Here is a 26,133-nt window from a genome sequence, read left to right as displayed (position 1 = left end):
AGTATCACCACACACAGACACAGTATCACCACACACAGACACAGTATCACCACACTGAACAAACCACAGTATCACCACACAGTATCACCACACAGAACTAACCACAGTATCACCACACACAGACACAGTATCACCACACAGAACTAACCACAGTATCACCACACACAGACACAGTATCACCACACACAGACACAGTATCACCACACACAGACACAGTATCACCACACAGAACCACAGTATCACCAGAAACAGACACAGTATTACAAACCAGAACTAACCACAGTATCACCACACACAGACACAGTATCACCACACACAGACACAGTATCACCATACACAGACACAGTATCACCACACACAGACAAAGTATCACCACACAGAACCACAGTATCACCACACACAGACACAGTATCACCACATGCAGAACAACAGTATCACCACACAGAACCACAGTATCACCACACACAGACAAAGTATCACCACACACAGAACCACAGTATCACCACACACAGACACAGTATCACCACACACAGATACAGTATCACCACACACAGACACAGTATCACCATACACAGACACAGTATCACCACACACAGACACAGTATCACCATACACAGACACAGTATCACCACACGCAGACACAGTATCACCATACACAGACACAGTATCACCACACACAGACACAGTATCACCACACACAGACACAGTATAATCACACACAGACACAGTATCACCACACACAGACACAGTATCACCACACACAGACACAGTATCACCATAAACAGACACAGTATCACCATACACAGAACCACAGTATCACCACACACATACAAAGTATCACCACACACAGAACCACAGTATCACCACACACAGACACAGTATCACCACACACAGACACAGTATCACCACTCACAGATACAGTATCACCACACACAGACACAATATCACCATACACAGACACAGTATCACCACACACAGACACAGTATCACCACACACAGACACAGTATCACCATACACAGAACCACAGTATCACCACACACAGACAAAGTATCACCACACACAGAACCACAGTATCACCACACACAGACACAGTATCACCACAAACAGACACAGTATCACCACACACAGATACAGTATCACCACACACAGACACAATATCACCATACACAGACACAGTATCACCACACACAGACACAGTATCACCATACACAGACAAAGTATCACCACACACAGACACAGTATCACCATACACAGACACAGTATCACCACATACAGACAAAGTATCACCATACACAGACACAGTATCACCACATACAGACACAGTATCACCACACACAGACACAGTATCACCACACACAGACACAGTATCACCACACACAGACACAGTATCACCACACACAGACACGGTATCACCACATACAGACACAGTATCACCACACACAGACACAGTATCACCAGACAGAACCACAGTATCACCACACAGTATCACCACACAGAACTAACCACAGTAGCACCACACACAGACACAGTATCACCACACACAGACACAGTATCACCACACACAGACACAGTATCACCACACACACAGAACCACAGTATCACAACACACAGACACAGTATCACCACACAGTATCACCACAAACAGACACAATATCACCACATACAGACACAGTATCACCACACACAGACACAGTATCACCACACACAGACACAGTATCACGACACAGACACAGTATCACCATACACACAGAACCACAGTATCACCAAACGCAGACACAGTATCACCATACACAGACACAGTATCACCACACACAGACACAGTATCACCACACACAGACACAGTATTACCACACACAGACACAGTATCACCACACAGACACAGTATAACCACACACAGACACAGTATCACCACACGCAGACACGGTATCACCACACACAGATACAGTATCACCACACAGAACCACAGTATCACCACACAGAACCACAGTATCACCACACACAGACACAGTATCAACACACACAGACACAGTATCAACACACACAGACACAGTATCAACACACAAAAACACCACACACAACCACAGTATCACCACACACAGACAGAGTATCACCACACACAGACACAGTATCACCACACAGAACCACAGTATCACCACACAGAACAACAGTATCACCACATATAGACAAAGTATCACCACACACAGACACGGTATCACCACACAGTATCACTACACAGAACTAACCACAGTATCACCATACACAGATACAGTATCACCAGTACACACAGAACCACAGTATCACCACACACAGACACAGTATCACCACACACAGACACAGTATCACCACACACAGACACAATATCACCACATACAGACACAGTATCACCACATACAGACACAGTATCACCACACAGAACCACAGTATCACCACATACAGACACAGTATCACCACACACAGACACAGTATCACCACACAGAACCACAGTATCACCACACAGAACCACAGTATCACCACATACAGACACAGTATCACCACACACAGACACAGTATCACCACACAGAACCACAGTATCACCACACAGAACCACAGTATCACCACATACAGACACAGTATCACCACACACAGACACAGTATCACCACACAAAACCATAGTATCACCACACAGAACCACAGTATCACCACACAGAACCACAGTATCACCACATACAGACACAGTATCACCACACACAGACACAGTATCACTTTACACACAGAACCACAGTATCACCACACACAGACACAGTATCACCACACACAGACACAGTATCACCACACAAAACCATAGTATCACCACACAGAACCATAGTATCACCACACAGAACAACAGTATCACCATACAGAACCACAGTATCACCACATACAGACACAGTATCACCACACACAGACATAGTATCAACCACACACAAACACAGTATCACCACACACAGACAGTATCGCCACACACAGACACAGTATCACCACACACAGAACCACAGTATCACCACACAGAACCACAGTATCACCACACACATAGACACAGTATCACCACACACAGACACAGTATCACCACACAGAACGAACCATAGTATTACCACACACAGACACAGTATCCATCCATCCATCCATCCATCCATCCATCTATCTATCTATCTATTTTACTCAACTTTCTCCTTTACCATTGAGCATTCACTACCCTCGAAGTTTGTATGTTTTGGTTCTTCGGTCCTGTTCCCCTGGCGACGGTAGTTAACCTTCCTGGCGGTGTTTTGGAGTGGGGGCCGTGTCGGACTGGCTCCAAGCCCTCTGCACTCGTATGTACTCACCTGGCGGAGCTAGTGTAGTCTCGGCTGGATCGGGCTTCCTCAAGGATCTGTTAAAGGAACTTTATGTGTGATAAAATATAATGTTACATCACAATTATATAACACTATGTAGCAGAATGTGTGTGTACCGCTGAATAACGTGTCAACACGGTTATGGGTGTCCTTCGTTTTATTTCATAACGAGTAGTGAGTTTCTATTATTACACCCCGAAATGCACAATAATACTAAATAAGAACATTGTAAAATATAACAAATATAATAATGAGAAAATGATACGTCATCTGAATTACATTATACATCTGTCTAGGATATATGCATACGCCATAACATATACGTCATCGGAATTACATTATACATCTGTCTAGGATATATGCACACGCCAGAACATGATACGTCGTCTAAATTACGTTATACAAATAAAGAGGATATACATACGTCAAATCTACGCACTTCTTATGTCGTGTAAACGTAATCAATAGATAAACCTAATTGGAAATATTTACATTTACAGGTGTAGGTTACGTTTTAGTCTCACACGACTACATGGCCAGGGCTACAGTGCCATCAAAATACCTACAAATATGGAAATGATTCTAAATGTACAATAAAACTAGCTTCCCTACACAATGCTCTTGCACGTATGGACTTTATTATTAAATCAGAACTTTAAATACATATCTACTGTTATCATATAATGGGTAGGTTTCTCGGCAGGATAAAGCCAACGGATAAAAACGAGAAGTGGGTAGATTTGACGTATGTATATCCTCTATATTTGTATAACGTAATTTAGATGACGTATCATGTTCTGGCGTGTGCATATCCTACACAGACGTATACTGTAATTCAGATGACGTATCATGTTCTGGTGTATGAGGTGAGCTGAAATTGGGTTTAACGTCGCGTTATTGCACTTATATAGCGACGTACATGCGCGTGTGTGTGAGTGGCTGTTTGTACTAGTCCGGACTGATGCCGCTTTATAGTGCTAGCTCACTGAGATACCAGTTTAACATGAATACCCCACTCAGACACAGTATACCGACTCCGAGCCGACCAGTCCTTGTTTTAGCCCCGTAATGCCAAGCGCCAGACAGCGTAACAAGTATCATTTTTTAACGTCTTTTGGTATGAAGCGGCCGGGGATCGAACCCCGAACCTTCCGCTCTCCGGGCGGATTCTGGTGTATGAATATCCTAGACATATGTATAATGTAATTCAGATGACGTATATGTTCTGGCGTGTGCATATATCCTAGACAGATGTATAATGTAATTCAGATGACGTATATGTTATGGCGTATGCATATATCCTAGACAGATGTATAATGTAATTCAGATGACGTATCATTTTCTCATTATTATATTTGTTATATTTTACAATGTTCTTATTTAGTATTATTGTGCATTTCGGGGTGTAATAATAGAAACTCACTACTCGTTATGAAATAAAACGAAGGACACCCATAACCGTGTTGACACGTTATTCAGCGGTACACACACATTCTGCTACATAGTGTTATATAATTATTACAATGTTTATTCCTAATGCAGGATATTTACCATCACCAAACACACTCGCGTGATAACCTCTATTTATATAATCTTATTTTAATGTAAAGATATATATAAGTATTTACATTGGGGAAACTGCCGCCCGTATTTCCCTCCAAAAGTTGTACATGTATGCACTGCCGTTCAAATTTAGTTTAGTTATATATAATTTCTAGGGGGAATATAGGCGGGGGTCTTACCTTAATTTGAAACGTACCTTGACAGTAAAAATCGGTAAAATCCTTAAAGCCCATACTGCAAACTAATACTAAATGCTAATGTTAATAATAATACTAATAACTAATGCTAATATTAATAACACTAATTACACCATATATGAGTTACTTGTTAGTTGACACATTCAAACAAAATCTGTGACTGCCACATAACATTATAATTAGACTGTATTACAATATTATATCAATATATAGTATATCATTAACTATGTTTTCCCTCGTATGTACTTTGACCTTGGCCAAAGGATCAGTCTCCGCGGGATGGTTATGGGGACCATTAGCTAAGAAATCGTCTCCACGTTGTGTGGGCGAATGGCACACCACCAGGTTAAGCGCTTTTCAAAGATTTTTTTGCAAACATCATAATATATTTCATTACTTGAAAGTGAAAGATTAGAAATTCTATTGACCGATCTATCCTTTTCGTGTATATATGTGACTAAGCACCGAAAATGATTCATACCTTGACTGTGTACCATAACAATAGGGGTCTACAAGTTTGGGTTTTCCGCGGGTTGTGCCTTTTGTGGAGCTGACGGGGGGCGTGCTGTTTGGATATGAGATCAGACCAAGGATCTGCTAGTGACCAGTAATTATTACATTGATACTAATACATGATTGCTATGATTATACTACTTATATCTCAAAATATTTTTTTGTTTTGACTTTAAATAATTCCGCTCATCTCTTACTAGGGACATTGAACACATGGAAAAACCACGAGTGTTATCCTCTGGTCAGACCCGGGGACTAAGATATCCCTGGGACAGAGGAGTAATACTGAATAACATCCCTCCTGAGAGATTTTAGGAAAACAATGCCCCGTAAGAACAATATGATGACGTCACTAGAGGTTTGTTATTGTAGTGGCAGCATGTGACTTCGACTTGGGGCAAGACATACTGACTGGAAATTCAATCAGGGATATACAGTCAGATGAAATGGGGGTTATCATCGCGTTCAAGATTATTGCTCTTCTATAGCGACGTGCATGCGCGCGTGTGTGTATAACATGTACTGGTCCGGACAAGTAGTTGACAAACACCATTGCTGACAGACCCGTGAAGATCCGGTGTATGCCGTAATAGGCGACTCTGCTTGTGGTAAGAGACGACTAACAGGATCGGGTGGTCAGGTTCGCTGACGTGGTTGATGCATGTCATCGTATCCCAATTGCGTGGATGGATGCTCAAAATGTCAATCACTGGACTTACTGGCCCATACCCGATTATTTACTGACAGCCGTCACATAGCTGTAATATTGCTGAGTGTAGCCTTAAATAACGAATAAACAAACAAGTCCATTGCTGGCATGTGTCTGTGTGTTAGAATATGTGTACCCTCTGTAGTATACATTGAAGCATTTCACGTGATATACAGTATAAGTCTTCTCAGTAGGCGTTGGGGGAGCTGTTGATGGCCGTCAATGACGCAGTAAGTATATGCTAACAGCACTTGTCAATGCTGGGCTCAGAAAGTATTGGACGTTCAATCTGACCGCACTGACTAGGTTCCAGGCGAAACTCAACCTACTGTGGATAAACACGCGTGTCTCGAGAAACACATCAATTCACAAGTCCTCAATATAAGAAATGTGCTTCACGTGACTACCTCCCACTGACTGGTTCCAGCATCAAGTTACTAATCCACGAAACAAACTGGGGAAATAGCAAGGACAAACATAACAACAGATGTGTAAACTGTAAGGTCCCCAGTTTTCATTGATTTACGTACATTACATACCAGTAACTCATGTCAGGTAATAGGTGTGGAACCAGTGACGGTTACAACTGCTGAAACAGTCCATCAACCAATCATTACACATCATCAGCTGCATCGGGACGACAATTCGCCCACCATTACCTGGGCGTCAGGCACCTGTAGTCGATAATCTCTTCTAATACAGAAACACTTAGAGTATATTTACACCTGAGAGTAAAAATTAAGATGCATACATTGAAGAAAACAACGTTTTTAACAGAACACTCATATCCTATACTCTTTCCCGATCACATTCGTTGAAAGCTCGTGTTTCATGCATCAGCTGTGATTGGTTAAAGTGTGTACATCTGACGGTATCCATGCCCCAATGTGGTAAAGCAGTGTAGAGTCACACAATGCTGCCGTCATGCGGAGTTCAGGCATGCAAATCCACAACAAATATACGTATCCACCAAGTATTTCAGAGTGTGTCAGGACCGAAACCTTAGCTTCAATTCGGGGTCAAGCTTGCCGAGCGCAGTCACCCCTCAACTACTCTCCGCCGCCAGCGCTGCCTGACGTCACTGGTTTGTGACCGCGATCTGCACTTAAAAACTTAACTTAAAAATGTGTACAAACATGTACTGACTTGGATGACCGCGTCTAAGAAGTCAAACACTGACGGGATGTCAAACATCATGCATTGTCTGAAGTTTGAGCATGAGTAAACTAAAAGATACACAACACTGCATTTGACCTTACGCGTTCGGGCTCGATTCCCTACTTGGGTATAATGTGTGAAGCCCATTCGTCATATTGCTGGGCTAGTACTGAATATATCACTCATTTTATCTTGAGTGCACAAGAGGTGAATTATATGTAAAGAAATTATTGATTTTTCAGCTCTCACAGATTTTAACACAGGTGTTCACATTTTATTTATTCAGTAAAATACCACGGCATTGGATTCATGACAATACTTGGTAGTAGTCGTGTCATCATGTTCCCACACCGCGGTGAGGTGAGGTGAAATGGGGTTTAACGTCGCGTCCAAGATTATTGCCCTTATATAGCGACGTGCATGTACTTGTGTGGCTGCTTGTACTAGTCCGGACTGATGCCGATTTATAGTGCTAGCTCACTGAGATACCATGCCGCAGTTTAACATGAATACCCCAGTCAGACACAGTATACTGACTCCGAGCCGACCAGTCCTTTTTTTACCCCCTTAATGCCGAGCGCCAGGCAGGGTAACAACAAGTACCATCTTTTAACGTCTTTTGGTATGACGCGGTCGGGGATGGAACCCCGGACCTTCCGCTCTCCGGGCGGACGCTCTACCAGTACACCACGGAGGCGATCCCCACACCTCGACTTCATTCACGTGCATCAGACCATAGTTTCTGCGTAGGTAGAGTGATATGGTGGCTGGGAGTGAACATCGCTTTCTCGCCTTCAGTTACGGCCGCAAGAGAGCGATAAAGCGATACCACGAGACGATGTATCGCTTTCTCGTCTCGTGTTATCGTTTTCTCGCGGCCCTTACTGAGGGCGAGAAAGCAATGTCTCCTCTCGACCATCTATTTTCTCATAATTATTCACACGTAGCGTCAAAGAGGAGTCTCATTATTAACACCCAGTTAACTATCGACCTTGGCCCCCAACAACTGTAACAACACGTCTGAAAAACAATGCAAATTACGTCTGTTGCTTCCAATAACGTCATGCTTGCTGCCTAGTGAGAAAAACATAAGGGGTGTTAGTCTGCACGAGGTTCCCTTCGGGCACGGCGCACCCAGGCCGCCACACCACGCGCTCTTGTTTCTCCGCCATTCCTGCACATGCACCCTGAACAATTTGGAATACCCGATTCACCCGCCACGCCTCCTCATCTACCCGTGACAATGAACGACAGCGTTGGTTTCATCGTCCGGTGCTTCCCATGCAACTCCACCTTCCTCGTGGCACCCCTGACGGAGCGCGTGGCCGGAGGGGGTAGCTACCTGCTCCTTGGGGTGCTGTCTTTTCTGGCTAACGGGATCTTGCTGCTGCTGCTGTGTCGGCACCGGAAGCTGCGGTCCCCCGCCGGCTGGATTATGTTCAACATGGCCGCCAGTGACAGCCTCAGAGCCGTTACAGTCATCGTCTTCGTCACCCCCATGGTGTCGCTGAGCTGTTTCCCGTTCACCACCTCTGCGCTGAGGCTGTTCATGCTGATGACGTTAACGTGTTTCCTAAAATCAGTCATAAGTATAATGTTTGTCGCCACTGACCGCTATTTCGCCGTATGTCGGCCTCTCCATTACGTTCGTGTGGTGACAAAAACTAAAGTGATGGCGTCTGAACTTGGCTCCTGGTTCATCTCCCTGCTGTACGCGTTGTCCTTCCTTGTTACTGAGACCGGTAAAGACGGCATCCTGTACGACATGCAGCGGAAGTCCTACCTCTTCTACATCTACGTGGTGGTCCCGTGGGTGTCTCTCTTCTGTACTGTGGTCTTGTATTGCCTCATGCTCAGAGGTGTCCGTAGGCGTCGGAAGGTGAGCTGCGCTCCGTCGATGCTCCGCGACCTCCCCCAATATCGTCCTCAGGTGAAACTCGCAGTTACCATGGCGATAGTAACCGGAATATTCCTCCTCAGCAACCTCCCAATAGTGTGTGTGGGTTCCATGACTGGCCCAGGCAGGAGTCCGACGTCCGTCGCCTGGCAAACCGCGGGGTTCTTGTTCTACATCAGCTGCGTGCTCAACCCGGTGGTGTATGTGGCCACCTTCCGCCCCATCAGAGATGCTGCCAGGAAGATGTGGTGCGGGGAGAGTGACCTGGACGACCTAGCTACCCCCGCCCCCCGGGCCACCTACCTTCGTGGTGGCCAAAGCACAGCACAGCCCCAATGATGTTATATGACTATAGCGTTCAGCGTGGTGGCACCAGCACAACCCAAATGATGTTATAGGACTATAGCGCTCAGCGTGGTGGCACCAGCACAACCCAAGTGATGTTATAGGACTATAGCGCTCAGCGTGGTGGCCCCAGCACAACCCAAGTGATATTATAGGACTATAGCGTTCAGCATGGTGGCACCAGCACAACCCAAGTGATGTTATAGGACTATAGCGTTCAGCGTGGTGGCTCCAGCACAACCCAAGTGATGTTATAGTACTATAGCGCTCAGCGCGGTGGCCCCAGCACAACATAAGTGATGTTATAGAACGATATAGTTCAGCATGGTGGCACCAGCACAACCCAAGTGATGTTATAGGACTATAGCGTTCAGCGTGGTGGCTCCAGCACAACCCAGGTGATGTTACAGGGCTATAGCGCTCAGCGTGGTGGCTCCAGCAGAACCAAAGTGATGTTATAGGACTAAAGCGTTCATTGTGGTGGCACCAGCACAACCCAAGTGATGTTACAGGGCTATAGCGCTCGGCGTGGTGGCTCCAGCACAACCCAAGTGATGTAATAGGACTAAAGCGTTCATTGTGGTGGCCCCAGCACAACCCAAGTGATGTTATAGGACTATAGCGTTCAGCGTGGTGGCTCCAGCACAACCCAAGTGATGTTATAGTACTATAGCGCTCGGCGTGGTGGCCCCAGCACAACATAAGTGATGTTATAGAACGATATAGTTCAGCGTGGTGGCACCAGCACAACCAAAGTGATGTTATAGGACTATAGCGTTCAGCGTAGTGGCTCCAGCACAACCCAAGTGATGTTACAGGGCTATAGCGCTTAGCGTGGTGGCTCCAGCAGAACCCAAGTGATATTATAGGACTATAGCGCTCAGCGTGGTGGCCCCAGCACAACCCAAGTGATGTTATAGGACTATAGCGCTCAGCGTGGTGGCTCCATCACAACCCAAGTGATATTATAGGACTATAGCGCTCAGCGTGGTGGCCCGAGCACAACCCAAGTGATATTATAGGACTATAGCGCTCAGCGTGGTGGCCCCAGCACAACCCAAGTGATATTATAGGACTATAGCGCTCAGCGTGGTGGCCCCAGCACAACCCAAGTGATATTATAGGACTATAGCGCTCAGCGTGGTGGCCCCAGCACAACCCAAGTGATGTTATAGGACTATAGCGCTCAGCGTGGTGGCACCAGGGAGACCACAGTGTCAACGGTGTTAAATCTCTGTTCCATTAAGGGGCGGTCGGGTAGCCTAGTGGTTAAAGCGTTAGCTCGTCACGCCGAAAAGCCGGGTTCGATTCCCGACATGGGTACAATGTGTGAAGCCCATTTCTGGTGTCCCCCGCCGTGATATTGCTGGAATATTGCTAAAAGCGGCGTAAAACCATACTCACTCACTCACTCTGTTCCATACCGATAAATACCATGGACCCATTCGCTGCCACAGTTTCGTTTTCAGCTCGAATTGCATGGAAAGACGCTAAGGCAAGCTGTGCGATTACTCTCATGAGCTAGCGGAATTCTGTGGTCAGTTACGAATACGAGAGAAGGAAATCGGGACGTTACTTACGAAACGAAGCAATGGTGGCGAGTGGGTCCAGCTCCGTGTGATCGGTACATGGTCTCTGTAATCTGTCCATGGTCTTTGTGTAATTTAAACATGCTCATTGATATACTTGCACTTATTCGTCACGACGGCTTTTCAGCCACATTGTTCCCAAATCGTCATGGATGTAGTATGACAGTCTGTATGAGCGTACGTCACACAGGGACCTTGTACTCAGTGAATTATTGTTTCCACTAAAATCCACGATAAGCAGCAGCGGCGTCAACAATTCGAGAGTAGTGTATTTGAATGGTATATGAATGGTGTGAAATAGATGATATATTAAAAGATGCACGGTGAGAATAGGATTTGTTTTCTGTGCCAAATGTGTATTTTTGGATACTTTGTCTACATGCTCAATAATTGCTCAGGTTTTCTGCATCCACGCAGTATGTGCACTTACAATAATGACGTCACCGTTTTGTGCGTCCCCAATTGCCAAAAGCTTCGAACAACGAAGCTTTGTTCCCCCTGCGAAAGCCCATTAGGACCATATTGGTATTTTGTTGTTAAAAGTCTTAATTCCGAGAAAAAAAAGTCGTAATTACGACTTTTCAAAACTCGCAATTACTGAAAATATTCGTAATTACGACTTTTCAAAACTCGGAAATACGACTTTTTCTAAACTTGTAATTACGAGACTTTTTTCTCGTAATTATATATACGACTTTTAAAAGAAAAAAGAAAAATACCAATTTGGTCCTAATGGGCTTTCATAGTTCCCCACTGCGTTCGTACCACTCCCTAGATTCGTCCTTAGCCTCCAATATTGACACTTTCCTGCATATATGCGTTGCGTTACGATTGTGACGATTTTGATGAATTTCTGTTTATCCAAGAGCCACGTGCTTTTCCTTGTATGTCAGTTATCTCCGCACGGGACAAAGGGAAGTAGTTAGGTAATTGTTTCACACATCAGACACAAGATTCGTAAACATCTAAGATAAATGTAGGATACATTGTAGAAGCACACTGACCAGAGTCCGTGCACGTTATCCGACTTCCATCTGCGACCCGCAGGTGACCCCCGTATCTCCCAAGCAAGGGGTTAGCGGAATACTGCGTGTCGTTGCTATCAGGGGGTGGTACTGTCTTGTGTAATATATACCAGCACCCAATACAAGGAAGTAACTACATGTGTTTCCAGGGAAGTACCCACATATAGCGAGACGTGACAAGCAAACAGAAAGCGCAAATGATTAAACGATCGATAACATTAAGGGGCGTTGGCCGTGAAACTTCCTGCCACTAAACAGTCTTCCCGGTGGTGCCCCGATCACGTGGTACGCTGCTCATGATTTCAGCCACTGGTTTGTCTGGCCCAGACTCGATTATTTACAATCTGCAGGATATGGCCAGAACAAATTGCTGACTGCGTCTTTAGAAGACATTCAGACACACGGACGGTAGTATTCAGTAGGTGGTTCTCACGTGCATAAACTGCGGGTAAACTGATGAAGTGTTCTAACCGCTGTTCAAAACGTAATACAGATAGAACAAGACAAGTTATATTGTCTTAAGAAATGAAATTACACTTAGTATTTCAAATGGGCTTAAACAGCAGCTTTATTTTACATGATCACAACCCTGATAACACTTAAACTATGGTACAGCTTTTCGGGACATTTTCATGAGTTTAATCTCGGACAGTTATAGGCAGGATACATGGACACTCCAAATGGCCGTTTTGTCCCAATCACTGTTGTTAGAGAAAACATGTTTCTGGGACGATGAAGGTAAATCCTTATAGCATCAAAGTACACTGCCAATAAACCCTGGAATTTTAATTCATTTAATATTTGACCAATGTTTTAATTAAAGTCCACTATTGTCCACAACTACCAGTCACTAGAGTGATGGCTTCAGTCATGCCTTGGTCCCCAGTAGTGGTCTGACTTAGTTGCTGGTGGCCACTAGCTCGCATGCATATGTTAGGAACTGTAATGCTGACTGTTTTGTTGATTACAGCTTTTAGTGTTTGAAATGGTTTGTTTTTAGACTTCAGTTTGTGATATTGTGCTAATATTTTACTGTCCTTTGTGACAGGTGTTTATCTCTATAAGTGTTCACGTCACCATGCATATGGCGGAGGTACTCCCGTGTGAAGTTAAATTTGAACTCACTTCTGGATACCTTTCGGGGTTTGGTTATCCTTTGATAATCTTGAACACACCGTATTTACAACGGACATTTCTAAATTTTAAATCTTTACCGCATATAAAAATACTTTGACTGTCGAAAAGTAGCGTTCTAAATATAAGAATTCCTTGCTCCAGTTGGCTGCGAGTACTTGGTATGTATAGACGGAGCCCAGAAACTACAGCAGGTCATTACCCTGCCTCTACGAGAACATATGTATGACCGAACTGGCAAGTTTAGTGGCTGATAGTAAATACATAACATGGCATAATAGTCGCTGATATATTGACTCCGAAGTTTTGGAGATTGACTGGGCTCGCGTCTACCTAAAAGCGCTAAGCTTGCTGCGCTAACAAATCATGGAACCGGTTTTTGTTGTCAGGAAACTGGTTCCTCTGTTCGTGTGCGAAGCATATTTATCCGTTACAGTTAGAAGACAGGAGCCCAGTTTATATCTCTATAGACGCTTTCATAATACGCACGTGACTGTGTCACCTGACGAAAATCATGTGACCGCTATTTGTATAACACCGCGACCACTGAGACAAGGAAGAATGGCCAGGTGGATTTTGCTGAGCTTTTTTTTAATCGCGGGATGTGCAGGGATAAAATACCAAAACAACTGGAAATCTCTTGACGCCAGACCTCTGCCGTCGTGGTACGATGAGTCTAAGGTTGGTATTTTCCTCCACTGGGGAGTGTTTTCTGTACCGAGTTACAGCAGCGAGTGGTTCTGGGAGCAATGGAAGATGGCCAAACAGTACAACGTTGTGTTGTTCATGATGGAGAACTACAGGCCAGACTTCACGTACGCTGACTTCGCCCCACAGTTCAAGGCAGAGTTCTACAGCCCATCGCGTTGGGCGGACATATTCCAGGCATCGGGTGCGAAGTAGGTATATATCTGCTTAACGTCTGCTCAGTGATGCGTGACTGTGATTGCTGCAAACATCTTCATTGTCTACCCTAGCTGCATACTCGATGGTGTGAACTCTTTCTTTCTTTCTTTGTTGTTTAACGCCACACTCAGCAATATCCGTGCTAAATTAGGTGGTCTGTAAATAATACTGTCTGGACCAGACAATCCAGTGATTGACATCACGAGCATCGGTTTACGCAATTATAAGATGACGTGCATGAACCAAGTCAGCGAGTCTGACCACCCGATCCTGTTAGTCGCCTCTTATAACGTCACACAACAGTAGCAGAAGGTTCTTCTAAATGTTAATAAACTTACAAGGCAGGCAATATATCAACAATGCCCGGGGTTTTCCGGTGTAATGACCTGATGAATACCTAGGTTTTACAATTAACATTTCATTAACTTGAATCTTGTTGATGTGAACAAAATTGTGTTTGATGATTTGTTAAAAGTCAAAATTATTTTTAACATGTAAATTCCATGATGTGAAACGAACCCTGCATCCTCATATATCGTGTTAAGTTTTGTAGCCCACTGTTTTCCCACTGAGCTACCAGGGCAAGTGATGAGCAGTTTTTAAGTTTGTCATGCCATGACTCCAACTAGTCCATGCTTGCACGTGGGTTTTCTCTCGCAGGCTTTGAGCGAATTCCTTTTATACTGCGATACGCTGTATTGTTTCACTATAAGGTATGTCAGTGTTTTCTTATTTTTTCTGGAATTTCTTGCATTTGGTTGGTTCATAAGTTGAATAAAACACGGCTCCTCGGTTTTGGCTAAAAATTAAAACCTTGGGCATGCTTTATCCTATACTTCTACCCAGGGTTTTCTTAAGTCGATGATGGGAACGGATCCGCCTCAGTGACACTTACCATGGACGTTGTAGCTAAGTCTGTTATACATGAGTGAAAGTCATGTAGTGTGTTACAGGTGAGTGAGTGTCATGCAGTGTTGATTAGTGTTACAGGTGAGTGTCATGCAGTGTTAAAGGATGTTACAGGTGAGTGAGTGTCATGCAGTGTTGAATGTCGTTACAGGTGTTACAGATAAGTGAGTGTCATGCAGTGTTAAGGGGTGTTACAGGTGAGTGAGTGTCATGTAGTGTGGAAGGGTGGTACAGATGAATGAGTGTCATGCAGTATTGATGGGTGTTACAGGTGTTACAGATAAGTGAGTGTCATGCAGTGTTGATGGGTGTTACAGGTGTTACAGATAAATGAGTGTCATGCAGTGTTGAAGGGTGTTACAGATAAGTGAGTGTCATGTAGTGTGGAAGGGTGTTACAGGTGAGTGAGTGTCATGTAGTGTGGAAGGGTGGTACAGATGAATGAGTGTCATGCAGTATTGATGGGTGTTACAGGTGTTACAGATAAGTGAGTGTCATGCAGTGTTGATGGGTGTTACAGGTGTTACAGATAAGTGAGTGTCATGCAGTGTTGAAGGGTGTTACAGATAAGTGAGTGTCATGTAGTGTGGAAGGGTGTTACAGGTGAGTGAGTGTCATGTAGTGTGGAAGGGTGGTACAGATGAATGAGTGTCATGCAGTATTGATGGGTGTTACAGGTGTTACAGATAAGTGAGTGTCATACAGTGTTGATGGGTGTTACAGGTGTTACAGATAAGTGAGTGTCATGCAGTGTTGATGGGTGTTACAGATAAGTGAGTGTCATGTAGTGTGGAAGGGTGTTACAGGTGAGTGAGTGTCATGTAGTGTGGAAGGGTGGTACAGATGAATGAGTGTCATACAGTGTTGATGGGTGTTACAGGTGTTACAGATAAGTGAGTGTCATGCAGTGTTGAAGGGTGTTACAGGTGTTACAGATAAGTGAGTGTCATGCAGTGTTAAAGGGTGTTACAGGTGAGTGAGTGTCATGTAGTGTGGAAGGGTGGTACAGATGAATGAGTGTCATGCAGTATTGATGGGTGTTACAGGTGTTACAGATAAGTGAGTGTCATGCAGTGTTGATGGGTGTTACAGGTGAGTGAGTGTCATGTAGTGAGTGTGGAAGGGTGTTACAGGTGAGTGAGTGTCATGTAGTGTGGAAGGGTGTTACAGGTGAGTGAGTGTCATGCAGTTTTGATGGGTGTTAGTGTCAGTGTTCCTGTTGCAGGTACCTTGTTCTGGTCACCAAGCATCATGAGGGATTCACCAACTGGCCATCTAACTACTCATTCAACTGGAACGCAAAAGATGTGGGACCCAACAGAGACCTTGTTGGTAGGCCATACTAAACAGACTCCAAGCCAGGGGCACCTGTGTCCGCCAAACTGTAGTGGGGGTTTCCTGTGGAGACGGATTTACTGTAGAGATAGGTTTACTGTAGGGATGGGTTTACTGTAGGGATGGGTTTACTGTAGAGATGGGTTTACTGTAGAGACGGATTTACTGTAGAGATAGGTTTACTGTAGAGATGGGTTTACTGTTGGGATGGGTTTACTGTAGAGATGGGTTTACTGTAGGGATGGGTTTACTGTAGAGATAGGTTTACTGTAGGGATGGGTTTACTGTAGAGATGGGTTTGCTGTAGGGATGGGTTTACTGTAGAGATGGGTTTACTGTAGAGACGGATTTACTGTAGAGATAGGTTTACCGTAGAGATGGGTTTACTGTTGGGATGGGTTTACTGTAGAGATGGGTTTACTGTAGAGATGGGTTTACTGTAGAGATAGGTTTACTGTAGGGATGGGTTTACTGTAGAGATGGGTTTACTGTAGAGATAGGTTTACCGTAGAGATAGGTTTACCGTAGAGATGGGTTTACTGTAGAGATGGGTTTACTGTAGGGATGGGTTTACTGTAGAGATGGGTTTACTGTAGAGATAGGTTTACCGTAGAGATAGGTTTACCGTAGAGATGGGTTTACTGTAGAGATGGGTTTACTGTAGAGATGGGTTTACTGTAGAGATGGGTTTACTGTAGAGATAGGTTTACTGTAGAGACGGATTTACCGTAGAGATAGGTTTACCGTAGAGATGGGTTTACTGTAGAGATGGGTTTACTGTAGAGATGGGTTTACTATAGAGATGGGTTTACTGTAGGGATGGGTTTACTGTAGAGATGGGTTTACCGTAGAGATGGGTTTACTGTAGAGATAGGTTTACTGTAGGGATGGGTTTACTGTAGAGATGGGTTTACTGTAGGGATAGGTTTACCGTAGAGATGGGTTTACTGTAGAGATGGGTTTACTGTAGAGATGGGTTTACTGTAGAGATGGGTTTACCGTAGGGATGGGTTTACCGTAGGGATGGGTTTACTGTAGGGATGGGTTTACTGTAGGGATGGGTTTACCGTAGAGATAGGTTTACTGTAGAGATGGGTTTACCGTAGAGATGAGTTTACTGTAGAGATGGGTTTACTGTAGAGATGGGTTTACTGTAGGGATGGGTTTACTGTAGAGATAGGTTTACTGTAGAGATGGGTTTACTGTAGAGATGGGTTTACTGTAGAGATGGGTTTACTGTAGGGATGGGTTTACTGAAGGAATAGGGTTTACTTTAGAAATTGGTTTAGTGTAGAGATGGGTTTACTGTAGAGATGGGTTTACTGTAGAGATGGGATTACTGTAGGGATGGGTTTACTGTAGGGATTGGTTTACTGTAGAGATTGGTTTACTGTAGAGATGGGTTTACTGAAGGAATAGGGTTTACTTTAGAAATTGGTTTAGTGTAGAGATGGGTTTACTTTAGGGGGGGATTTGCCAGTTAAAACTTGAATTAATACTGTGTTTAGTTCTGCTTCATATCAATAGGTCAGTAGGTCATTATAGCACGAAAGGGAGGTAATTCAGTGATGTTTGGATGAATGTAGAACCAATTTGTTCCCAGTAATTCGTCTTTATTAAAAAATACAAAAAATATTGTAATTATTGTAAGGCTTGACTGGAACTTTGTGACATGTTGTTAATGTTAACACTGTAAGCTGTGATGTGTTGTCAGGTGACCTGGCCGCTGCCGTGAGGAAGAGCACAGATCTCCACTTCGGCATCTACCACTCCCTGCTGGAGTGGTTCCACCCCCTTTACCTCCAGGACAAGGCAAACAACTGGACGACTAACAACTTCGTCATGGTGAGTGCCCCGCAGGCTGACCACAGAACTGATAAGGCGATGTGTTCTCATGCTGCAGTTAGCCGTACTACAGCTGTATTGTAACAGCTGTGTCCTAAGTGGTTGACACCAGGAACGAGAAAACACACTCCCATCGTCTAACACAGACTTATGATCATCTTGTGCTGAGGTCACCATGTGAAACAGGCCAAGGTCAGGCAGTGTCACCTTGTGACCTCTGGTGACATGTTAAGCTTGATGTATTGGCCATCACTTGGTGCTGTAGGAATGTAATTGTGACCCCATCACTTAGTGCTGTAGGAATGTTATTGTGAGCTCATCACTTGGTTCTGTAGGAATGTAATTGTGACCCCATCACTTGGTGCTGTAGGAATGTAATTGTGACCTCATCACTTGGTGCTGTAGGAATGTAATTGCGACCCCATCTCTCGGTGCTGTAGGAATGTAATTGTGACCCCATCACTTAGTGCTGTAGGAATGTATATGTGACCCCATCACTTGGTGCTGTAGGAATGTAATTGTGACCCCATCACTTAGTGCTGTAGGAATGTTATTGTGAGCTCATCACTTGGTGCTGTAGCAATGTAATTGTGACCCCATCAGTTGGTGCTGTAGAAATGTAATTGTGACACCATCACTAAGTGCTGTAGGAATGTAATTGTGACCCCATCACTTGGTGCTGTAGGAATGTAATTGTGACCCCATCACTTGGTGCTGTAGGAATGTAATTGTGACCTCATCACTTGGTGCTGTAGGAATGTAATTGTGACCCCAACTCTTAGTGTTGAGGAATGTAATTGTGACCCCATCACTTAGTGCTGTAGGAATGTAATTGTGACCCCATCACTTGGTGCTGTAGGAATGTAATTGTGACCCTATCACTTGGTGCTGTAAGATTATTTCTGTGACAGAGCAAGGCCATGCCAGAGCTGTATGAACTGGTAAAGGCGTACAAGCCGGAGGTGGTGTGGTCGGACGGAGACTGGGAGGCCCCCGACTGGTACTGGAACTCCACTGACTTCCTGGCTTGGCTGTACAACGAGAGGTGAGAGGTCACAGATGTGTGTAGGGTATGAGAGGTCACAGATGTGTGTAGGGTATGAGAGGTCACAGATGTGTGTAGGGTATGAGAGGTCACAGATGTGTGTAGGGTATGAGAGGTCACAGATGTGTGTAGGGTATGAGAGGTCACAGATGTGTGAAGGGTATGAGAGGTCACAGATGTATGTGGGGTATGAGAGGTCACAGATGTGTGAAGGGTATGAGAGGTCACGGATGTGTGTAGGGTATGAGAGGTCACAGATGTGTGTAGGGTATGAGAGGTCACGGATGTGTGAAGGGTATGAGAGGTCACGGATGTATGTGGGGTATGAGAGGTCACAGATGTGTGTAGGGTATGAGAGGTCACGGATGTTTCTAGGGTATGAGAGGTCACGGATGTGTGAAGGGTATGAGAGGTCACGGATGTGTCTAGGGTATGAGAGGTCACAGATGTGTGTAGGGTATGAGAGGTCACAGATGTGTGTAGGGTATGAGAGGTCACAGATGTGTGTAGGGTATGAGAGGTCACGGATGTGTGTAGGGTATGAGAGGTCACAGATGTGTGTAGGGTATGAGAGGTCACAGATGTGTGTAGGGTATGAGGTCATGGATGTTTCTAGGGTATGAGAGGTCACGGATGTGTGTAGGGTATGAGAGGTCACGGATGTGTGTAGGGTATGAGAGGTCACAGATGTGTGTAGGGTATGAGAGGTCACGGATGTTTCTAGGGTATGAGAGGTCACAGATGTGTGTAGGGTATGAGAGGTCACAGATGTGTGTAGGGTATGAGAGGTCACAGATGTGTGTAGGGTATGAGAGGTCACGGATGTGTGTAGGGTATGAGAGGTCACAGATGTGTGTAGGGTATGAGAGGTCACATGTGTGTAGGGTATGAGAGGTCACGGATGTGTGTAGGGTATGAGAGGTCACAGATGTGTGTAGGGTATGAGAGGTCACAGATGTGTGTAGGGTATGAGAGGTCACAGATGTGTGTAGGGTATGAGAGGTCACAGATGTGTGTAGGGTATGAAAGGTCACAGATGTGTGACAGGGGGATAAGGCTGCTGTTGTTACTCGGCATCACAATGATGACAGAGTATATGAGCTCCAGACAGATGAACCCAACATGGAACTGCTTGATAATATTTTTGTCATAATACTAAAACTAATTTAAGTTTCTCCAAATAGCAAAAAAGGTATTAAGTCATAAAAAATTCAATCCCTGGACTATTTCATTTATTTTAAGAGCTAAAGGTAAACACTTCTCCCATTGTATGTTTTACCAAATCAGCCCAGTGAAGGACTCTGTGGTTGTCAACGATCGCTGGGGCAGCAACACACGCTGCAAACATGGGGGATTCTGGAACTGCAATGACAAGTACAACCCAGGTGAGCATGGTGAGACCAATACAACTGAGGTGGGACAGCCAGCCAAGGTAAGATGGATGGCAGCTATATTGAACTTACTTAGGACGTCCTGAAGCCAGCCTTGATAATGCTGTTCAGTTGAAGTAATTCTGACATTCCCATTTGTTGGATCGAGTGAAGGATGACTCATTATGTTATTAATTGTTGAATGGTTAGACCTGATAAGTCCGATTTTTAATCAATATTTTCCAATGATTGTGCAGCATAGCATTCATTACTACAGGTCCTAAGGTACAGTGTAGGTCCTAAGGTACACTACAGGTACTAAGGTACACTACAGGTACTAAGGTACACTACAGGTACTAAGGTACAGTGTAGGTCTTAAGGTACAGTGTAGGTCTTAAGGTACAGTACAGGTCCAAAGGTTCACATCATGGTTTCCTTTGTTTGCAGGGAAGAAAGTGAGCCACAAGTGGGAGAACTGTATGAGTATTGACAAGGGGTCGTGGGGGTTCCGGCGCAACGCGGACATCGCCCAGCTGTACAGTATGCAGGAACTCATCTCACTGCTCGTGGAAACTGTCAGGTTTGTAGTGAACCTTGTGTGGGTATAGTTGTGGGGTGTTTAGTATGACACACACGATGTCCATGGACTTGAGAAGGTCTATTCAAGAAACACCCAGAAACTAAAACATACTATAATGCTGTAATATAGCAGATATAGTGATGATTAACAACTGCTGTAAGTATAACTATTGCTGTAACTTCTTCTGAGAGGCATTTAGAAGTTGGAGTACTAAGTAAGGATATATGGATGAAGAACTTCTTTATTACAATTAGGTGCAATGATGCGGTGTAGGTTCTAACACTGTTATCAGGCAGTGATTGATAACGGTGTAACAACCTACACCTAAATGTCGCTCTAATTGTAATAAAGAAGTTGTTCATCCATATGACTGTCTTATCCTTACTAAGTATTGCTATAGCTGAGGTGTGTTGTCTGGATGTAGTAAGTATTGCTACAATTGAGGTGTGTTGTCTGCCTGTAGTACATACAAGTATTGCTACAGTTGAGCTATGTTGTCTGCCTGTAGTATGTACAAGTATTGCTACAATTGAGGTGTGTTGTCTGCCTGTAGTATGTACAAGTATTGCTACAATTGAGGTGTGTTGTCTGCCTGCAGTACGTACAAGTATTGCTACAGTTGAGGTGTGTTGTCTGCCTGTAGTACGTACAAGTATTGCTACAGTTGGGGTGTGTTGTCTGCCTGTAGTACATACAAGTATTGCTACAGTTGAGTGGTGTTGTCTGCCTGTAGTACATACAAGTATTGCTACAGTTGAGCTATGTTGTCTGCCTGTAGTATATACAAGTATTGCTACAGTTGAGGTGAGTTGCTGCCTGTAGTACGTACAAGTATTGCTAGAATTGAGGTGTGTTGTCTGCCTGTAGTACATACAAGTATTGCTACAATTGAGGTGTGTTGTCTGCCTGTAGTACGTACAAGTATTGCTACAATTGAGGTGTGTTGTCTGCCTGTAGTACGTACAAGTATTGCTACAATTGAGGTGTGTTGTCTGCCTGTAGTACATACAAGTATTGCTACAATGGAGGTGTGTTGTCTGCCTGTAGTACATACAAGTATTGCTACAATTGAGGTGTGTTGTCTGCCTGTAGTACATACAAGTATTGCTACAATTGAGGTGTGTTGTCTGCCTGTAGTACGTACAAGTATTGCTACAATTGAGGTGTGTTGTCTGCCTGTAGTACGTACAAGTATTGCTACAATTGAGGTGTGTTGTCTGCCTGTAGTACATACAAGTATTGCTACAATTGAGGTGTGTTGTCTGCCTGTAGTACATACAAGTATTGCTACAATTGAGGTGTGTTGTCTGCCTGTAGTACATACAAGTATTGCTACAATTGAGGTGTGTTGTCTGCCTGTAGTACATACAAGTATTGCTACAATGGAGGTGTGTTGTCTGCCTGTAGTACATACAAGTATTGCTACAATTGAGGTGTGTTGTCTGCCTGTAGTACATACAAGTATTGCTACAATTGAGGTGTGTTGTCTGCCTGTAGTACGTACAAGTATTGCTACAATTGAGGTGTGTTGTCTGCCTGTAGTACGTACAAGTATTGCTACAATTGAGGTGTGTTGTCTGCCTGTAGTATATACAAGTATTGCTACAATTGAGGTGAGTTGTCTGCCTGTAGTATGTACAAGTATTGCTACAATTGAGGTGTGTTGTCTGCCTGTAGTACATACAAGTATTGCTACAATTGAGGTGTGTTGTCTGCCTGTAGTACATACAAGTATTGCTACAATTGAGGTGTGTTGTCTGCCTGTAGTACATACAAGTATTGCTACAGTTGAGGTGTGTTGTCTGCCTGTAGTGTGTACAAGTATTGCTACAATTGAGGTGTGTTGTCTGCCTGTAGTATATACAAGTATTGCTACAATTGAGGTGTGTTGTCTGCCTGTAGTACATACAAGTATTGCTACAATTGAGGTGTGTTGTCTGCCTGTAGTACATACAAGTATTGCTACAATTGAGGTGTGTTGTCTGCCTGTAGTACATACAAGTATTGCTACAGTTGAGGTGTGTTGTCTGCCTGTAGTGTGTACAAGTATTGCTACAATGGAGGTGTGTTGTCTGCCTGTAGTACATACAAGTATTGCTACAGTTGAGCTATGTTGTCTGCCTGTAGTATATACAAGTATTGCTACAGTTGAGGTGTGTTGTCTGCCTGTAGTGTGTACAAGTATTGCTACAATGGAGGTGTGTTGTCTGCCTGTAGTACATACAAGTATTGCTACAGTTGAGCTATGTTGTCTGCCTGTAGTATATACAAGTTTTGCTACAATTGAGGTGTGTTGTCTGCCTGTAGTACATACAAGTATTGCTACAATGGAGGTGTGTTGTGTGCTGTAGTTGTGGAGGGAACCTGCTGGTGAACGTGGGCCCCACCAGCTACGGGATGATCGCCCCCATCTACGAGGAGCGGCTGAGGCAGATGGGACAGTGGCTTGACGTCAACGGCGAGGGCATCTACGGCACAACAACCTGGCAGTACCAGAACGATACCGTCAACCCCGATGCCTGGTCAGTATATGGATTTGTGGCTCATGTACCGGTTATCTGTGATTGAGTGTGGTTTTATGCCGCTGTTAGCAATATTCCAGCAATATCACGGCAGGGGACACCAGACATGCACTAGAAGGAGACCTTGACCCAAGGCAAAGGAGGCTACTCAAGTTTAAAACCAATTTTAGCTAACCTCTTTATTGTTACAAATGAGACCGACTGTGGTGACCCCGTGACTCTACCCCACTTTTTAAACACATCCCACAAACAACAAACATGGCTGACAGTCCCCATAATAGAACAAAGTACATCTGTAAGTGCCACAATCTTTTTCCATTTGTTACCATTGTTCTTTACAGATTCTTGTCCCTATTTGAAACTGCGGTGCAGAATTGACATGAATGATTTTCCAGGTACACTGCCAAGAAGGGAGCCGCTGGTTTAGACGTCTACGCTATCCTCCTAAAGTGGCCGATGACCTCCCAGTTGGTGCTTGGTGCCCCGATCCCGTCGGCAGCCACCAACATTACCATGCTGGGGTATGAGGGGCAGTTTGAGTACACCAAGAACCCCCAAGGGGGGATCACCATCACCCTGCCGACCATTCCTTTCAACAGGATACCCTGCCAGTGGGGGTGGACCTTCAAGATGGTGGGGCTAGCCAACTGATCAACTGGCTCCGCGCACATAGCTCAGGACGCAACATCCTCATCTTTAAAACTTTTATAACTATTTTAGTATTTTGTTTATGATCTTATCTTTTTACATGTTTTGATGAATCAAAGTTGATAAGTATGTTTTTGTACAGATATAAAAGTTGTACTTATTTATTTGTTTTATATGAACTCTTTGAAGGCCTTATGATGTTGGGCCACTTATGGTTCGAGTAGTGCTGGCAATTGGAGCAGCTGGATGAGGAAGGCTGATTCACTTATGCAATATTAAACCCAGGGATATGATACACAATCACTTCATTCCATGTCAGTATGTATCATGTCACGAGTAGTTTAATTGACTTGAGTACCTGGTCGTAATTTGTCTTCATGACAGAGCTCCACCACACAGCAGTACATGTCTTCTTTGATGCTGGTGGTGTTGTGGTACCCTGAAGGGAGGCTTGGAAACTGTTTGATTCACCCACGTTTACATGTTTCTGTATGAAGTATATTGAATAAACCTTGTTGCCTTCTAGTGATTGAATTGTTCATCTTTCCCTTGATGTCTGCTTGTGAATGTCATTTGCAATCTGCCCATGCGGAAGTCACAAGCGCCCCTGGAGTGGGTGGTCAGACTTGACTAAACCTGCCCCAGTGCCCCTGGTGAGGGTGGTCAGACTAAACCTGCCCAGTGCCCCTGGAGAGGGTGGTCAGACTAAACCTGCCCCAGTGCCCCTGGAATTGGTGGTCAGACTAAACCTGCCCAAGTGCCTCTGGAGAGGGTGGTCAGACTAACCCCAGTGCCCCTGGAGAGGGTGGTCAGACTAAACCTGCCCAAGTGCCCCTGGAGTTGGTGGTCAGACTAAACCTGCCCCAGTGCCCCTGGAGAGGGTGGAATCGTCTCAGTCCAGCAACCATCCATTTCCCTTGCACAGACAAGACAGCCTTCTGTGATGTACAGTAGTAATATTGCATCATCCAAGTGTCAGCAATGTATGTAGCCCATGTCCGGTGTTATAAATACAATATTCTGTCGATGCAGGATGTGTGTTACTGGTGTTCAGTGTTTATCAGTGTTTATGCACTAGTCTATGCCTCGTACATGTTCCTGGTTATCTGATAAACAAACATGGAATACTTGAATCACAGTTTATTGTAGTCTACAGTTTGTGTACATGGTTCATTACAAGAAGAACAAGAGTGTGCCACTAACGTGGCTATATCCCCTGCCCCTGTTGCAGAATTTATGACATAATTAAATCTAAACCAAGGTGGAACTTGTCATGGAAATTGTAAAAAAAGAAGAGTTTGGAACCTAAGTCCATCTTGTTGCCATGGAAACGTAAAAAATAAAAATTTCTAAATAGCAAAAGGCACCAGTTCAGCATGTACCTGACAAACCTGCAAAGTTTCATGAGTTATGCTACAGAAACGAACCCTACCCTCACAGAACCGAAGTCCATCTTGTTGCCATGGAATCGTAAAAAATAAAAATGCAA

General features: G+C 44.2%; 2 protein-coding genes and 1 long non-coding RNA gene across 7 annotated transcripts; all 3 read left to right on the top strand.

The window, feature by feature from the left end:
* Window positions 1-8,737: 8,737 nt before the first annotated feature.
* On the top strand, window positions 8,738-9,730 carry LOC124133077 (trace amine-associated receptor 4-like). Its single transcript, XM_046497316.2, has one exon. The coding sequence runs from the start codon at window positions 8,738-8,740 to the stop codon at window positions 9,728-9,730; it is 993 nt and encodes a 330-aa protein (XP_046353272.2).
* Window positions 9,731-13,995: 4,265 nt separating this feature from the next.
* LOC124126742 (alpha-L-fucosidase-like) lies at window positions 13,996-25,169 on the top strand. Its single transcript, XM_048400805.1, has 8 exons — window positions 13,996-14,383; window positions 16,525-16,631; window positions 18,349-18,479; window positions 19,391-19,524; window positions 20,812-20,909; window positions 21,342-21,474; window positions 23,826-23,996; window positions 24,392-25,169. The coding sequence occupies exons 1-8, from the start codon at window positions 14,046-14,048 to the stop codon at window positions 24,645-24,647; spliced, it is 1,368 nt and encodes a 455-aa protein (XP_048256762.1). The 5' UTR covers window positions 13,996-14,045; the 3' UTR covers window positions 24,648-25,169.
* LOC124127155 lies at window positions 14,397-16,518 on the top strand. 5 transcript variants are annotated; one of them, XR_007222522.1, is made up of 3 exons: window positions 14,397-15,450; window positions 15,571-15,616; window positions 15,663-16,518. It is a non-coding gene; the product is annotated as an uncharacterized LOC124127155 (long non-coding RNA). The 5 variants fall into 5 exon arrangements; XR_007222523.1 differs by having other exon boundaries at window positions 14,397-15,616; window positions 15,663-15,699; window positions 15,774-16,518; XR_007222524.1 differs by having other exon boundaries at window positions 14,397-15,616; window positions 15,663-15,967; window positions 16,023-16,518.
* Window positions 25,170-26,133: the final 964 nt, after the last annotated feature.

Source organism: Haliotis rufescens, unplaced genomic scaffold (assembly GCF_023055435.1).
Source record: "Haliotis rufescens isolate VD_foot unplaced genomic scaffold, xgHalRufe1.0.p SCAF_20, whole genome shotgun sequence".
NCBI lineage: Eukaryota > Metazoa > Mollusca > Gastropoda > Lepetellida > Haliotidae > Haliotis > Haliotis rufescens.
The sequence above is the reverse complement of the archived record's forward strand: the minus strand, read 5'-3'. Positions and strand labels throughout refer to the sequence as shown.